At 46.2% G+C, this 18,089-nt stretch overlaps 1 protein-coding gene and 1 long non-coding RNA gene across 2 annotated transcripts in view; one reads left to right on the top strand and one right to left on the bottom strand.

Moving 5' to 3' along the window:
* The window catches only part of ALDH4A1 (aldehyde dehydrogenase 4 family member A1), a 29,609-nt gene extending 24,702 nt beyond the window's left edge, over positions 1-4,907 (top strand). Inside the window, exon 15 of the mRNA XM_074933898.1 lies at positions 206-4,907. Within this exon, the coding sequence (XP_074789999.1) occupies positions 206-318 (113 nt within the window). The 3' untranslated portion in view covers positions 319-4,907. The remainder of the gene's footprint in view (positions 1-205) is intronic.
* A 781-nt stretch (positions 4,908-5,688) lies between these two features.
* Positions 5,689-18,089, bottom strand: part of LOC141974300 (uncharacterized) — a 28,408-nt gene continuing 16,007 nt past the window's right edge. Inside the window, exons 2-3 of the long non-coding RNA XR_012635723.1 lie at positions 6,994-7,101; positions 5,689-5,777 (exon numbers count right to left, since the gene is read on the bottom strand). This is a non-coding gene — a long non-coding RNA (uncharacterized LOC141974300). The remainder of the gene's footprint in view (positions 5,778-6,993; positions 7,102-18,089) is intronic.

Below are 18,089 nucleotides of genomic sequence, written 5' to 3'. Positions count from 1 at the left end.
GTTCACGTGAGAGGGGTGTGAATGGTTCCTCTCTGGGGAAGAGGGAGCAGGCCTGGGTTCTACTCCTGGCTCTGTACCACCATCTCCTCAGCTGTGGGGTGGGGATCCCTCTACAGAACCTCCTGCAGGGCAAAGACTGGAGTCTGCTCCCTACTGGGGAATGACTCCTCCTTCCCGTAAAGAGCCTTTCCTGGCTTTCCAACAGGAACCAACGACAAACCTGGCAGTCCCTCCTACCTCCTGCGCTGGACGTCTCCCCAGGCCATCAAGGAGACCCACGTGCCCCTCGGAGACTGGAAGTACGCGTACATGCAATGATCGCGGCCCAGTGCCTTCCATGCTGGGAGAATGGCCTCTTACTACTGACTCCAAATGCAGAGCGTAGTGGCCGATCTCATTTCCAAGCTACGGCTCTAACAGTATTTAAAGCATTTTGTTTTTGCAAACACAATTTAACAGACTGTTACCCAGCAACAAGAGCAGCCCTTGTGATTTCTCAAACCTGATGTAGAGGATTAGTCTAAGGCAGGGTTCTTCTGTAGGTTGCAGTTTGTTCACGGTCCTCTAGCAGGAGGAGGCTGCTCATCAAGGAAGCCAGGAACCTCAGAACTACTAGACTAGAACAGGAATACAGAAGCAAGAACCACAGGTCTGAGAGGAGAAACATTCTGGAAAGAATGAGATAACTGGGGTTCATGCTGATCTGTGCTAAACAAATCCACTAAGCTTGCCCTCCCAAAGTCCCACAGAATCATAGAGGAACATGCCTTTGGAGATGTTCTTGTTCATTTCTCCCCCTACATTGGTCTATGCATGATTGTGGTTTTCCATGTAGATCTCAGGGACAGAGTGTCTCCTGCTGCAGGTATGAAGCCAGTGCCCAGTCTGCCATTGGAGAGGGAACAAATCATGTTCTTTAAAGGGCTTGGCCATACGAACACTTAATTCTCCGTACGCTGCGGTGTAAATCTACCCTGCACGGCACTAAGTGTCTGTGTGGACCTTGCTGCTGCCTGCTAAAAATTCCCTACCGTGCTTTAATCCAAGTGGGGTAGATCTAAGCTCCCTAGGAAACTTTTAGAGTATGGTAAATTTACATCCCAGCGTGCCATCAGCGAAGTGTTTGTGTGGACAAGCCGTATGTTTTATCATCAAACACTGTAGGTGATAAAATGCCTTGCAGTCACACTTTGGCCGTAAAACCCTTGCAGAGTTTAGAGGGGAGATGCATTTAGGGAACGTAATGCATGAAAACAGCAACTGAGCTGGGACTAGGCAGAACCCTTGTCTTCCAACTCTTGTCCATCCTTTTTCAAAAGCAGCCTCTAACACTCATATCCCTCTCCACCAGAATAGGGACAGATTTTGCTTTCTCCCCCTGAACTGAGATTCCTGAAATAATCAATATGAGGCATACAGCTCTTGCTTTAGAGCAGATAATGGCATTAACAACATGGGCTTGCCCCTGTTACTTTCAGAGCTGTATTATCTTCTAAACACTTTAGTGCATGGGCCATGTTACAAATCATGCTTGTTAAACTCCATTTTTAAATTGCTTGTTGGTTAAGAATTCCTATTCTGGGGAGTGGGGGGAAACGTATGTGAACTCTGGCTTGAATTGATCCAGAGAGCTACCCCATTGGACTCTAGTGGTGCACTTTCCCAGAGTTCCTTGCTGTTAAGATCAGAGGCTGTGGTCTGGCTTAGGCTCTAGTTTGAATCGCATCGTGACAGTAGCTCTGTTCGTCATGTAGTACTGAGGGGATGCTGCTGTTGTGCATTCCTCATGGCTATTTTGCTGTTAAACCCCTTGGTTTAAACCGGATTCAGTGCTAGCCCCATGTTTCACATTAGTACAGCCCCGGGCTGTGCTGTGCCAAGCCAATGGCAAGGGTTAGCCATACAGATACTACTTTGCAACTGCGTCAGTAATAGGTGCACTAAGGCTTTTTAGGTCTGGGATTCACTAGCCCTTTGACAGCTATCCAGCTGGGCAAGCTCCTCCCCTGTGAGTTTACCTGAATGGATCCAGAGAGCATCTCCTCTTCCCTGGCGTGGGTCTCATGTTAGTAACAAGTGGGTGGCAGCAGCAGGAATCTTATCGGCTGCTCAGAGGGAGAGAGATCTGATCACAATGTTAAGAGTCCATTTTGCCTCTGTTGGGCCTTAGACAGCAGGCCATGTGTACAGTGAACACCCCTGACTGTCTGTCCCTGTACATCATGGGTAACACCTGCCCACCTGTTCTGAGGCACAAAACTGCTCTAAATTGCAAATGCTACTGCAGTCTTTTTAGTAAGTTCTTACACCATGTCCGCTGAGCTCTCTCATCCAACTTTCCACATCCCGATTGGACAGGACCGTCTAACTTCAGTTCTAATTTCGAATGTTCCTTCAATAGCAAGCTGTTACGGTTGACAATTCCCGCAGCCAGAATTGTGAAACTGTAGATGATTGACAGTACAGCCGTTAATTGTCTGAGGTGTACAGTCAGTTAAATGTTAACCTCTACTGAGCCTTGGCTAGTATTTAGCTTTCAGGTCAATAACTGGTCACTGCCACTGAAGTCAATATCCACTTATTACAAATGTCAAATGCTGAATCATGAGACAGGTAAGCTGTTACCGTATCTTAGTTACACAGACTTGTATGCATTTTAAAAGGAAACTGTTGAAGCAAAGGTTTGTTAATGACTGATTCTACTAGCACTTTTTGGTTCTAACTGTGTAAGATTGAAGGAGTCTACTGTGTTAGATTAAGTATTTGAGGCAAAGAAACTCATTTCAGGTACTCATTTACCTTTTATCACTATGTAACACTATACGAAAGTAATAGACAAGATTAATCTGTACCAGGATGCACAATAGCAACAAGGTTTTGCATATTAAAATAAATCAGTAATTTATCCAGTAAATACAAACATTCATGTGATTGATAGCTGGAGCTACTCTATTTTATATAGGCTTGTGAGATAAGTTTGCATAACGCTGCTGGGGAGAATAAATTCTCTTCCCCCGATTCTGCATTTAGTGCTTTTCTACACAGCCCCACAGTATGGCTTACAGGGGTGTGAACTGTTGCATACACTAAAGTTTAGTGCTGTAATTACCCCATGTAGATCTTGCTAGCGTGAACTAAGAGATACCCAGTTTGCGTTAGTGTAGGGCTGTTTTAAATGGACTACGTTACTGTGAACTAAGTCCCTTTTAGTTCGTGCTAGCAGGGTCTACAGGGGGCACTTACAGTGCAAAACTTCAGTGTGTGCTGCAGTCTGCACTGTGGGGTCACGTAGACAAGCGCCTTAGAGTATGTCTACATTGCAGTGAGATACCCGGGGCTGGCATGTCCCACAGGGCTCAGGCTCAGGGCCTGTTTAATTGGGTCCAGCCCAAACCCAAGAGTCACCAACCACTAGTTTTTAACTGCAGTGTAGATGTACCCTTGGTGCTGAGTGACTTGGGTATCTCTTCTCCCAGCTCTTACCTGCCTCTCAGCTATCCTCGCCAGGTCTTCACTCCCTTCCTAGCAGCTCTCCCTCAAGTGCTCACTGTAGAATCTACACCCTACCTCTGCCTGCTTCACAGCTTGTCCTAACCCTTGTTCCTTGTTAAACTTAGATCAAACTGCTGCATTAGCTCAGTAGCCCCCTGCTGTCCCAGCCCTACGGCTTCTAATCCTACCAACTTCCTGTTGCACTGGATGTAGTTTCCCTCATTTTATACCATTCCTGCATATGGGATAGGAGATGACCTGGCTTTGTACCTCTTAAAAACCAGTGAGCTTTAAAAGGCCAAAAGCTTTTAAGCATGGAATGACCCTCTTGGTATAACAGGTTTTTCCTAGCATAAGGATGAAATAAGTAGGACCAGTCAGTCCAAAACAACCACCCTATCATGCAAGAAAGCACCTGGATTTGTTTTAAGTTGCAAACTCCGTCCTGCTTCAAGCAATCCTGCCCCAGGTTGGAAGCCAGATGAAACTCATCAAGTTAGCTAGAGTGCCACTTTGATTTTCTGGGGGTTCAAAGGAACCGCACTAACAGACTCAAGTGGTGGAAATCCCATGGATCAAAACCAAAGTGGTCACTGGCATAAAACCCTGTGGATGCAAACAGAGCCACTGCCACAATAAACAGCCTGTTCCCTGTGCAACTCACTCTCCTGCCCAGTGTATTGCTGTGGTAGTGACGGAGACATGCGAAAAACAATTGGGTTTTGTTTTCCTCCTTCCTAACAATACATGAATGTCTTTCTAATATTAGAAACTGCTGCTAAGAATCCCTTTGTTACGTTTGTCACCTTGCCACACAACAAGGAGAAGTAATAAAATCCTGTTTAATCCTACCCTCCAGTTTGCCCATTAACTCTACCTTCCCTCGCCAAACATCAGGCTTGCGTGATCTGTAATGGCAAATCTCCACCTCCAAAAGCTGCAAAGGGAACCAGCATTTTCATACTCTTATTATAAGGAGCTGGGGCTCCAGTTGGTTGATTTCTTCTTAGTAATAATTTGAATGCTGTTGTCTACACAAGAACGTAGTCTGTATCCTGTTGATGGCATGTTAGCAAAATGGGTCTTACCTGAAATGCACTGTACAGAGAGCAATGTTGATCAGACAGAAAGCTGAGTGGGTGACCAGGTTGTTCAGAGCGGAAGGACTTCAGTTTACTAGGTCACTGGTCTGGCTGATCCAAAAAGCTGTGAGTGTTCACAAATGATTCACTGGTTGTGTTCGAGTTGGATTGCTCTTTGCTGCAGCTCAACTCAGGCTGAACACTGCAAGATATTTTCAATGTGAAAGGTCCCTGCTGCTGTCATCTCACTTGCATGGGAGAATGTATAGTGTTGAGGGATGAGAATAATACTCAGGATGGGGCAGGTACTGCTAATAAAAGACTCGCAAAGCACGGTCGTGGTTTGGAAAATTCTTTCCCTGGCCACAAATCTAAGTTTGGCCTGAGGGTTGGGGATTATTTCTGCCTGACCAAACGGACATAGGGCCAGTTTTTCAAAAGGTGTTTCAGCACTTGAAGCAGCAGATGGATTGAAAAATCCCACTAGGTGTCTCTCTGCCTTTTTAGGTGCTGAAATACCTTTGAAAATGTGGCCCACTAAGGGACTGTTCCTGTGAGGTGCTGAGCTCCCCCCACTGCAAGTGCTCCCTGAGTTCAAGCAGATTTCGAAAAGGCAATAGGACACCACCCCAATGCTGTAAACCAGTAACCAGTGCACTAACAGATCAGTGCCCGTGGGGTGGGTGTACTTCAGTACTTATACTGGTAGGTTCAGTTAAACAGCTCCTTTCTGCAATCCACCACTCCCCAAGTGAAAGGCAACAGGCCACCAAGCAGCCTTGATAAATTGCCATGGTTACTTTTGATGACATCATGTGTTGTTTCAGAGGGTTTGGAATCACAGAGAGAAAAATTTTAATGTTGTTTACTGGGCGAACACAAGAGATGATGCACCAGGCCATGCTCATGCTGGATCTTAGCCAAGAACCATCAGGGAGCATCTAACAGCTCCTTCTGGTTTTCATGCTCCTGTCAAATCCTTTCAAGTAGCATCTCGCCCTTTTAATTCACACATTAGGATGATAGACGTTAATGGCACTACAATCTCTGCTAACACCTTCTCGGGATCTGGCAGCGGGTTGCTCAGTGCTTACCAGAGAAGCCGATCTGCATACCGACACGTGTCTCATCTTGTGGGCAAATGGAGGTGCCAGGAGAGCTGAGCTAATAATGGATTTATGGCTTTTTGGTTCAGTGGCAAGTCTGAAAAAGATACATTTCAGGTCAAACCAAAAACCCTGAAGTTTTCAGCAAATCAAAAAATAAAAAGTTTTGGCTGGACAAAATGCTTCGTTTTGATTTTGACCATTTAAAACCTTAATTTCCTTTATTTTTTTTTTGGTCACAAAGTCATTTTGTACAAAAAAAAAATCAAAATGTTTTGTTTAAAACTCCTTTGATACAAGAGTTTCAAATTATGTTGGAATTTGTTTTTTTTTTTTTTTTTTACTGAAACAGTTTGGTGAAACTGACACAAACCACTGTGGTGTTACTGAAGCTAGAGGGTTTGCTGAATAATTTTTTGTTAAAAAAAAAAAAAAAAAAGTCACCCAATTCTAGGTACATGCAGTAGCTAGTCTCCCTTTCCCTACATAAACATCACAACAGATTGGCCCACTTCTAAAAGGAATTTCACTCTGTAGGCCTGGGACCTAACTCACCCCCATACTAAACTAGCCTTGACTGGGTGCCCTAGATTATGCAGATAAAATCTGGTTTAACCCCCCACTGAAGTCAGTCACCTAAGCAGAGAATTTACCCTAGATTTCTAGATATACCTTGTGCTCATAAAATGCCTTTTCTCCAACCACGTCCCAAGTGCTGCAAATTAAATCCCAACCAGGGCTGGCTCCAGGCACCAGCTTTCCAAGCAGGTGCTTGGGGCGGCGGTCTGTGGCCCGTGGTGGCAATTCGGCGGCAGCTCTGCCGCTCTTCCGGCTGCGGTGGCAATTCAGCGGCGACTGCTTGGGGAGGCAAAATTGGTAGAGCCGCCCCTGATCCCAACACCCATGGGAGGCAGGTATATATCAGCCCATTTTATAGAGGGAGAAAGGCTCAAATTTTCAAAAATGGTCTCCAAGTTTGGGTGACTAATTTGTGACACCAAGGGCTTGATTTTCAGAGCCGCAGAGCACCCACAGCTCCTTATGACTTTACTTGGACTTGTGGGTGCTCAGTGCTTCTGAAAATCAGATGCAGGGTGCCTCATAAGGGGTGGGGGAGCCAACCAAAAAACCTTGCAAAAGCCATCTTTGAAAATTTTGTGCTAAGTAACTTCCAAGGTCACACGGCACGTCTGTGACAGAGCCAGAGGAAGCCAGAGAACGGGTCCCAGTCGAGTGCTTCAACTCCAAGACCACCCTTCCCTTTAAGAATATGAATTACATTTAATTTAACCATACAGTAATCTCCCACTTACCCAGCTCTGCCGTATGGTTAAATTGGAAGGCTCTCCTCAAAGGGCTTTTAGAATGTGCTTCTCCCTGACAGTAGATTTGGTCACATTCAGACTGGAATTGTAGTTCATCTGAAAAAGAGAATGGCCTTATTGCAGTTTGTGGTGCAAAGGTGTCCACAGCCTAAAGACCATCTAGGATTCCGTCCCTCCCCCCCTCAGGCTGGCAGCCATAAGGTGAAGAGCAAAGACTGAACTGTCCTTTTGTTGTGTGTACAGCGCCTAGCACAATGGGGTCCTGGTGCAAGACTAGGGCTGTAATTATAATTACATGCAACAATAAACAGACATAATTCTTCTGCTCTACTCCACACTGATTAGGCCTCAGCTGGAGTATTGTGTCCAGTTCTGGGCGCCACATGTCGAGAAAGATGTGGACAAACTGGAGAAAGTCCAGAGAAGAACAACAAAAATGATTAAAGGTCTAGAAAACATGAGCTATGAGGGAAGATTGAAAAAACTGGGTCCGTTTAGTCTGGAGAAGAGAAGACTGAAAGGGGACATGATAACAATTTTCAAGCACGTAAAAGATTGTCACAAGGAGGAGGGAGAAAAATTGTCCCCCTTAACCTCTGAGGACAGGACAAGAAGCAATGGGCTTAAATTGCAGCAAGGGCGGTTTAGGTTGGACATTAGGAAAAACGTCCTAACTGTCAGGGTGGTTAAGCTCTGGAATAAATTGCCTAGGGAGGTTGTGGAATCTCCATCATTGGGGATTTTTAAGAGCAGGTTGGACAAACAGCTGCCAGGGATGGTCTAGAAGATAATACTTCGTCCTGCCTTGAGTGCAGGGGACTGGACTAGATGACCTCGCAAGGTCCCTTCCAGTTCTGTGATTCTAGGAGGATACTGAACTATTTTTTAGTCCTAGAGGTACCTAATCTAGAATAGCAAAGCACTTTACAGGGAAGGAGCTGGCATTGCTGCTGCCTTTGCTCTACCTGGTCCTCTGTTTGCTGACAACCTTTGGGCCCCATGGCTATCGAGCTCGTTTTCTTTCCCCTTTCCAAAAAAAAAAAAAAGGAGCATGCATTTCACGCTCACACACCTCTTGCAAAAGAGATAAGAGAGATGACGCAACACATGGGACAGTAGGTAAACCAAAGTGGAACCAGATTGCTGGCAGGTAAAATTAGAACGGTCATAAAGGAGTTTTGAAACTAAGGGCTCTGGGGGAAAGCCGACAGGCACAGAGGAGCACACACTTTGGACAGTGACCTCCCCTAGGGAAGGATTTATTAAAGGGGTACTCTATATCCTAAAAGAGAGGAGAGCTGAGCAAAACAGACAAACGAAAGGCAGTCCCATTCACTTACAGCACATGAAAGCAGACACCTAAATATTGACAAATTTTGTAAGCACTTGTAGACAAATGCTAGGAGTCTAATTACTAAGATGGGTGCTGTTGAGTGCCTGGCATTAAAGGAGGATGTTGATATAATAGGCACCACAGAAACTTGGTGGATGATGATAATCAATGGGCCACGGTAATACCAAGGTACAATATACAGGAATGACAGTAAGTCGTGCAGGTGTAGGAGTGGCACTATATGTGAAAGAAAGCACAGAGTCAAATATAGTCAAAATTTTAAATGAATCAAACTGTACCCTAGAATCTCTATGACTAGAAATTCCATGCATGCATGCATAAGAATATAACAGTAGGAATATACTACTGACCACCTGATCAGGATGGTGACGATGACTGTCAAATGCTCAGGGAGCTTAGCGAGGCTACAAAAACAGAAAATGCAATAATGGGAATTTCAACTAGCCCCGTACTGATTGGGTACATGTCACTTCAGGAAGAGATGCAGAGATAAAATTTCTGGACACATTAAATGACTGCTTGGAGAAACTAGTCCTGGAACCCACAAGGGGCGAAGCAATTCTTCATTTAGTCGTAAGTGGAGCACAACATCTGGTCCAAGAGAGGAATATAGCTGTCCCATTCGGTAATAACGATCATAACGTAATTAAATTTAACATCCTTGCAGGGAAGAAAAAATACCAAAGAAACCCACCACAGTAGCATTTAATTTCAAAAAGGGGAACTACACAAAACGGAGGAAGCTAGTTAAATGGAAATTAAAAGGAACAGTCACAAGAGTGAAATGCCTGGAAGCTGCATGAAAACTATTTAAAAAACACATAATAGAGGCTCAAACTCAATGATCTCCCAAAGGGAAAAAAAACCACCACACGAGACCCCGCAAAATGCCACTGTGGCTAAACAGCAGAGTAAAAGAGGTAGTTACAAAAAGGCATCTTGAAAAAATTGGAAGTCAAAACCTACTAAGGAAAATAGAAAGGAGCACAAATTCTGGCAAGCAAAGTGTAAAAGTATAATTAGGCAGGCCAAAAGAGAATTTGAAGAGCAACAAGCAAGAGCGACCAACACAAACAGCAATTTTTTTAAATACCTCAGAGGCAGGAAGCCTGCCAAACAATCAGTGGGGCCACTGGACGATCGAGGTGCTAAAGGAGCACTCAAGGAAAACAAGGCCGTTGCAGAGACGTTAAATTAATGCTTTGCAGTTCTTCACTGAAGAGGATGTGAGGGAGGTTCCCACACTGAGCCGTTCTTTTTAGGCGACAACTCTGAGGAACTGTTCCAGATTTAGGCGTCAACAGAAGAGGTTTTGGAACAGGTTGATAAATAGTAATGTGTCACAAGGACCAGACGGTATTCACCCAAATGTTCTGAAGGACCTCGAATATGAAATTGCAGAACTACTAACTGTAGTATATAACCTATCGCTTAAATCAGCCTCTGTACCAGATAACTGGAGGATAGCTAATGTAACACCAAGTTTTATAAAAGGCTCCGAAGGCGATCCTGGCAATTATAGCCTGGTAAGCCTAACCTCAGTACCAGGCAAATTGGTTGAAATTATAGTAACGAACAGACGTATCAGCTACACCACGGCTTCTTTAAAGGGATATCATGCCTCTCCAATCTATCAGAATTTTGTGTAGGTGTCAACAAGCATGTGGACAAGGTGATGCAATCAATATCGTGTACTTGAATGTTCAGAAAGTCTTTAACAAGATCCCACACCAAAGACTATTAAGCAAAGTAACCAGTCATGGGATAAGAGGGCGGGTCCGCTCATGGCTCAGTAACTGGTTAACATATAGGAAACAACAGCTAAGAATAAATGATCACTTTTCACATGGAAAGGAAAATAGCAGGATCCCCAAAGGAGCTGTACAGGGACCAGTGCTGTTCAAGATACTCATAAATGATCTGGAAAAGTGGGTGACCTGTGAGGTGGTAAAATTTGCAGATACAAAATTACTCAAGATTGTTAAGTCCAAAGCTGACTGCAAAGAAGTTACAAAAGGAGCTCACAAAACTGGGTTACCAGGCAAGAAAATGGCAGATCAAATTCAATGTTGATAAGTGCAGAGTGCTGCGCATTGAAAAACATAATCCCAACTGTACATACAAAATGATGGGGGTCTAAATTAGCTGTTGCTGCTCAAGAAAGAGATCTTGGAGACATAGCTAGCTCGCTGAAAACATCTGGTCAATGTCAAACAAGCTAACAAGCTTATAGGAAAGGGCTAGATAAAACAATTATAATGACACTCTATAAATCCATGATATGCCCACACCTTGAAGACTGTGTGCAGATCTGGTCACCCCATCTCAAAAAAGGTAATAATTTTAGCATTGGAACAAATACAGCAAAGGACAATAAAAATGATTCGGGGTGTGGAACAGCGTCCATATGAGGAGAGATTAAAAAGAGTGGGACGGTTCTGCTTAGAAAAGAGATGACTCGGGAGGGGTTGATAGATGTCTATACAGTCATGAATGGGGTGGAGAAAGTGACGAGGGAAAATGTTATTGACCCCTTCACATAATATAAGAACCGGGGTGTGCGTGTGCGTGTGTCACTCAATGAAATTACTAGGCAGCAGGTTTAAAACAAACCTAAGGACATATTTCTTCCTAGAACGCACGGTCAGCCTGTGGAATTTGTTGCCAAAAGTATAATTGGGTTAAAAAAAGAATTAGCTACATTCACAGAGGACAGGTCCATCAATGGCCATTAGCCAAGATGGTCAGGGATGCAATCCTATGCTCCAGGGGGCCCTAAACCTCTGACTGCCAGGAGCTGGGACTGGATGATAGGGGCTAGATCACTCGATAACTGCCCTGTTCTGTTCATTCCCTCTGAAGCATCTGGAACTGGCCACAGTCGGAAGACAAGATATTGGACTAGATGGACCATTGGTCTGACTCAGTATGGCCAGTCTTATGTGCTTCAGTAGCTAGCTGGAGAGGAGCATGTGACCCAGGTAATTCAAATACTTCAAGGATGTGTGCAGGACAATATACAACCCTAGCTACTTGTGGCTCTGAAGAGGGGTAGGCTACTGTTATATAGCCAATGGAGATTTCCCATTGTTCTCTAGCTCTGTGCATCTGATGACTTGGGCTTGGCAAACATGAGGAGGGATTCAGTTGCAAAACAACCGGAAGTGTTCAAGCATTCTAGCACAAGGCCATGCACACAAGCAATTATTCTCTACTTTGGAAGCCACCGCTTACTGCGCATTGGCTGCAAACTCGTTATCAGTTCATTCAAACCCCTGTCCAAAGCGGTAAAAGATAAGCTTTGGGGGCTGAGTGGCGGACACATCTCCCAGTTTTAGGGCCCTCTCCATAAGGAACTGGAGACGCTACAAAAGCACAGGTCTCAGAGCCACTGAACAGTCGGAGGAAGCCGGGAAAATGTATGTGCCTCTCAAAATTCTCGTCTCTGTGCCAAAGATCAGATCCTGCTGACCAGGGAAATGTATGCAAATATCCCACATCGTTTGATGTTTATTCCTGGGTTACTGGAACATTCTGGTAACACTGAAATAACCTTTGGCTCTTTGGGGGGAGGGGGCTTTTGGTTAGGACCCCTCTCCTCACCCTACAGCACAAGCCGTTACTGACTGAGTTGACCTTTTTAACAGCAATGCTGCACCTGCTGCCAGCCAGAGACTGGGAATGTCAACGTATGTTACAATACATGCAGTACGCTTCCCAGACCCGAAGAAGGGCTCTGTGTAAAAGCCTGGAAAAGAGACGACTAAGGGGGGATATGATAGAGGTCTAATAAAATCATGACTGGTGTGGAGAAAATAAATAAGGCAGTGGTTATTTACTCCTCATAACACAAGAACGAGGGGTCACCATATGAAAGTAATAGGCAGCAGATTTAAAACAAACAAACGGAAGTATTTTTTCACACAACGCACAGTCAACCCGTGGAACTCCTTGCCAGAGGATGTTGTGAAGGCCAAGACTATAACAGGGTTCAAAAAAGAACTAGATAAGTTCATGGAGGATAGGTCCATCAATGGCTATTAGCCAGGATAGACAGGGATGGTGTCCATAGCCTCTGTTTGCCACAAGCAGGAAATGAATGACAGGGAACGGATCACTTGATGACTACCTGTTCTGTTCATTCCCCCTGGGGCACTGGCCACTGTTGGAAGACAGGATACTGGGATAGATGGACCTTTGGTCTGACACAGTATAGCCACTCTTATGTAAGCTCAAAAGCTTGTCTTTCTCAGCAACAGAAGTTGACCCAATAAGAGATATTACCTCACCCACCTTGGCACTCTCATGGAACATGTGGCCTCATGGAAAGTCGTAATCAGGCTGGATTTTGTATACCAACCAACCTATATACAGATCAGTTCCGCCAGCATTCGAGGGCTATGGCTAGGAATACAGTGGGAGGGGATAAAAGGCTAGAGGCAACATCCCGGAGTGGCAGTGAAATACACTGGGCCAAGAGAAAAGGAGTACTTGTGACACCTTAGAGACTAACCAATTTAACCAATTTAAATTGGTTAGTCTCTAAGGTGCCACAAATACTCCTTTTCTTTTTGCGAATACAGACTAACACGGCTTGGACAGGATTGTATTCCTAACAGCCCATTAGCACCTTAGAATCATAGAATCATAGAATATCAGGGTTGGAAGGGACCTCAGGAGGTTATCTAGTCCAACCCCCTGCTCAAAGCAGGACCAATCCCCAATTAAATCATCCCAGCCAGGGCTTTGTCAAGCCTGACCTTAAAAACTTCTAAGGAAGGAGATTCTACCACCTCCCTAGGTAACGCATTCCAGTGCTTCACCACCCTCCTAGTGAAAAAGTTTTTCCTAATATCCAATCTAAACCTCCCCCACTGCAACTTGAGACCATTACTCCTTGTCCTGTCATCTTCTACCACTGAGAATAGTCTAGAACCATCCTCTTTGGAACCACCTCTCAGGTAGTTGAAAGCAGCTATCAAATCCCCCCTCATTCTTCTCTTCTGCAGACTAAACAATCTCAAACAATCTTATTTCAATTGACTAGGTTGGAACGTGAGGATGTGACCGGTCGCTTCCCGGCTTATGGCTGCCTCTGCTGCTTAGCCAAAGGCCTTAGCCTAAGAGCAGGGCCTCAGACTGTCACAGTAAGAGAAGGCTCTTACACCGGCAGACAGTGATTTTGATTCTTTCTTTTATACCTCTATAACTAGCCAAGTGAAAAGAATACACCTAAATTCTTAGAGTGTAGGCCTTTACAGACAGACCTGAATATCTATATCCTAACAGATGGTTCCACTCTACCTCCCCCACCTCCCCAATATGTCATTTGATCTCTCTTTCTCACACACAGATACACCAACATTTTCCCTGCTGGTGAAATCTCCCACAAGAGAGGGAGTGAGTGTGTGAGAGCAAGCGAGCACATGCACACACGTGCACAGATATAGCAGCACAAATCTCAGGATCTGGCAGGGCCACAACAGATCCACATGCATTTAGAGCAGCAATCCCAAAACGAGAAGAGCGTCAAGGCCTGAGCATATTACTGACAAACCCCCTTCATTTAGTCCTGACTCTGCTACTGGCCTCAGGCAAGTGGCTTCACTGCTCTCTGACTCTGCATCTCCCGTCTGTACGAGAAGCGAGTGCAGTACTTCACTATAGCAGGCTGCTGCAGAGGGTGACCAGGTGTCCCCATTTTATAGGGACAGTCCCGATATTCAGGGCTTTGGTTTAGACAGGCGCCTATTACCCCCACGCCCATCTCAATTTTTCAAACTAGCTCTCTGGTCACCCTACTGGTTCAAGGCGTTGTTAGTTCATGTTCCTAAAGTCCTTTTCACCCTTGCTCCACAAGGGTCAGCAAGCTGAACACTTCACCGACTTTCAAGTTCCCAGTTCTTTAGTCACATTATTTCCTACAGCTAGTACGGTAACATGACCCCACAATCTTGATGGATGCCAGAGATTGAACCAGGGGCCTCTGGAGATAAAATCTCGAGTCTCTGCAGTTTGACCAAAGATCCAGGCTCTGCTGCTGTGAACAGTAACAGAATCACATCTAACTTGGGCACAGAGGTGAATACACAGAACCGAAGGTTATAATAAATCTTGATCTGGGTACCAGACCACAGATCCAGGGCCCAATTCTGACACCCTCAACCACGTAGGGCTACTCATGGAGTAAAGTAGATCTCAGTGTGAATTGGGGCTGCACAATCAGGCCCTAAATTAGCATCTCCCACTGTTTTAGGACCAGACATTCAGATGCTGGCCTCCATTTTCGTGAATGCAGTTTAGGACACATAGATGCCTAAATTCTTGATTGCACTAACAAACTGGGCAGTTTATTATTACTTATCTGCGTTATGGTAGCATCTGGAGGGAGTAGGTACTGTATAAACTCATACTAAGAGACAGTCCCTGTCCTGAAGAGCTTACAGTCTAAATAGCCAAGACAAAGAGCACTAAGGGAAACTGAGGCAGTGATTTGCCCAAGATCAGAGGCAGAGCTAGGAATTGAACCTACGCTGCTGACTCTTAGTCCAGTACCCTATTAGGCAGACTGTGCTGCCTCTCCAAACGGCAGGCACGATGCAGCACCCAACAAAAGGAAGGCCTGGTTATGTCTGCACTGAAAATGTAGGCTTTAAAATACAACTACCTGTATGTCCTCATGTTGCTTTCTGCAAACAGCAACCTGCCTCTTATGGATGTTCCCAACATTTAGTCTATTCCCAGCCTTTGACTTCAAGAACAAATTTTATCAGCTCATGGTCCTGATTAACATGCACACAAACAAAATCCAATGCAAATGTGAGCTACAAATGCATTTCCATGGTGAAGGCACTGGTGCTTTGCATGCAATGGGTAAAAAGGAAAGGGGGTCAGTTTAGGCTGAAGACTTTGATTTTATTATTATTATTGTCTTACCATAGTGTCTAGGGACTCCAGTCATGGCCCAGGACTACATCTGTGCACAGAACAAAAAAACTAAAGCAAGTTTGAAAAAAATTGCCTAAAAACAAGGGTGTTCGAAAGCATTCTGCCTTCAAACCATGTGATTTTGTGTTTGCCTTAGTTTCACTTTTTCCTGTTCAGGGGGAAAGAGGGCAAGGTTTGGGTCTGTGTGGTACAGGTGTAAGTGGGGGGAATGGTCCTGCTCTTGTGTGGGACTTTCCTGGTTTATACACTACCCTGGTGAAATGGGCTAACAAAAGGATCTGAGTCCTCGCTCCCACTTCCTTTACCCAGAGACCTGCCTGACCACGAGGACCCTCCCCTCCCCTTCCACTCTCCTAGGTGGGTGGCAGAGACCTTGTAACCCTGACAAGGCTGGGCCCAGGATTCCTGGAGGCTCGACTCCCAACCTTGTCATGGTCACTTAGGATAGGGGCTAGGGTGTCCCCCACTCCAGGGTGCTCTCTCTGCTCTGGACACTTTCCTAACCCACTGATCATTGCATATAGTTCAAAGCAAATACAATGTATTAAACAGCAACTAATTAAAAAAAAAAAGGAAAAAAAAAAGGAAAAGGTTAAAGGAAAACTCATCACCCTGCTCTGTGGCATGGGGACATCATAACCAGCCATCTCTGGAATATAAGGGAAGTTCAGTCTGTCCCTCACATGTCCCAGGCCTTCTCAGGCCCTGGCTGCAAGAATGCTGCAGGTCGGACACTTGCTCAGACATATGCCTTCAGATTCTAGGTCAGGGTGGGCAAATTTTTGTCCTGAGGGCCACATCTGGGAGGGGAAATTGTATGCAGGGCCATGAATGTAGGGCTGGGGCAGGTTGGGGTGTGGGAGGGAGTGTGGGGTATGCAGGATGGGGCTCAGGGCAGGGGGTTGGGGTGCAGGAGGGGGCTCATGTCAGGAGGGGTGCGGCAGGGGGCTTAGGGAAGGGGGTTAGGGTGCGGGGTGCAGGAAGGGTTTGGGGTGCGGGCTCCAGACCGGCGCCGCTTACCTGGAGCGGCTCCGGGGTGGCAGAGGGGCTAAGGCAGGTTCCCTGCCTGCCCTGGCCCTGTGTCATTCCCGGAAGTGGCCAGCATGTCCAGCAGTGGCTCCTGGGGGTGGGGTGGGGCAGGTGGCTCCACTGCGCGCTGCCCTCACCTGCGGGTACCACCCCTGAAGCTTCCATTGGCCGTGGTTCCCCATTCCTAGCCAATGGTTCCCCATTCCCGGCCAGTGGGGGCTGTGGGGGACGGTGCCTGCAGGCAAGGACAGCGCACGGAGTCCTCCACCTCCACCTCCCCCAGGGACGTGGTGCCAGCTGCTTCCGGGAGTGGTGCAGGGCCAGGGCAGGCAGGGAGCCTGCCTTAGCCCTGCTGCGCCACGGGGCTGGCAATCCTCCGTGCCGGAGTTTGCCCTCCCCTGTTCTAGGTGGCAGGGTCTTCTTCCCAGTGTCAGACACCAGCCACCCACCCAAGTCTGGCCTGCAAGATCATCTCCCTGCACTGGGTCCACTGCCCAAGGTCCCCCCTTGCTAGAGTGACCAGATAGCAAGTGTGAAAAATCGGGGCAGGAGGTGGGGGGTAATAGGCGCCTACATAAGCCCTGAATATTGGGACTGTCCCTATAAAATCGGGACATCTGGTCACCCTACCCCTTGCTCTCCCTGGCTGCTCCAGCCCCACTCTGCCTCAGCGCTGCTGCTGCTCTGCCTCCAGCTCCCGGGGCTGCTTTTCTGGCCTCTCTGGCTCTGGTTGCTGCAGCTCTGCTCCCAGCACTGACCTGCTCCCTGGGCTACTTCCCTGGCTCTTGCTGCAGCTCTCCCTGGTTCAGTCTGCTTATCTGGTTTTCTCTGGCTCTGGCTGGCGCGCGCTCCCCAGCTCAGCTCAGCCTCCTGCTCTCTCCTTAGCTTGTCCCTGGCTGGACAGTTCCAGCTCACACACGGAGGCCTCCTGACTCTCATTAGCCTGCCTGCTCTGTCAGTCAGGCTGACCTGGAGCATTGGCCTCTCTCCATTGCCCCTGGGAACTGCCAGTTTCAGGGTCCTGATTCCCCATCGACCCTGCCCCTTTCTTTTGGTACCGAGAGCTAGCCAACCAACCCCCTCCTGCCCACTAAATTTTAGTAACGGACCAACAGTCCCCTTACACAGGGGTTTGGAGTGAGGACTTCTACTGATTAGTTATATTACAACAGCACCCAGAAGTCACCTGGATCAGGAAACAGGTAGTTTGTCCTGCAAAACATTTCAAGATTTTTTTTGGGGAAAAATAATGGGATGAAACTACATTTTGACATTTTCATCCCCCTCATTTTTTCCCCAAAATGAAATTTTGTTAAAATTGAAATGGTCGTTGGGGGGGGGGGGGAATTGATTTAATCAAAATGATTTTTCTGAGAGAAAATTTTCGATTAAAACTTTCTGATTAGCTCTGCCCAGAACCCCAGCAGAGATCAGAGCTCATGGTGCCAGGCACTGTACAGACACTAGTGACAGAGTGTCCATGTCCTGAAGAGCCTGCACAAGCACAGGGAGGGGAAGTGACTTGCTCACATTAATCACAGGCAGGTCAGTGGCAGAGCCTGGAACAGACTCCAGCTCTCCTGACTCCCATTGCCATGTCCTATTCATTAGCCACACTGCTGTACTTGGGCTGGGGTTAATAATAAACTAGATAGGAAGGAACCTTTTCTGTGTCTTAGATATTGTCCATCCAGACTTAAAATTAAACAAAAATAAAATGTTTCCAATTCTCTCTTTTTTGTGTGCTAATTTC

The sequence above is a fragment of the Natator depressus genome, chromosome 18, assembly GCF_965152275.1.
Source record: "Natator depressus isolate rNatDep1 chromosome 18, rNatDep2.hap1, whole genome shotgun sequence".
Classification (NCBI taxonomy): Eukaryota; Metazoa; Chordata; order Testudines; family Cheloniidae; genus Natator; species Natator depressus.
The sequence above is the reverse complement of the archived record's forward strand: the minus strand, read 5'-3'. Positions and strand labels throughout refer to the sequence as shown.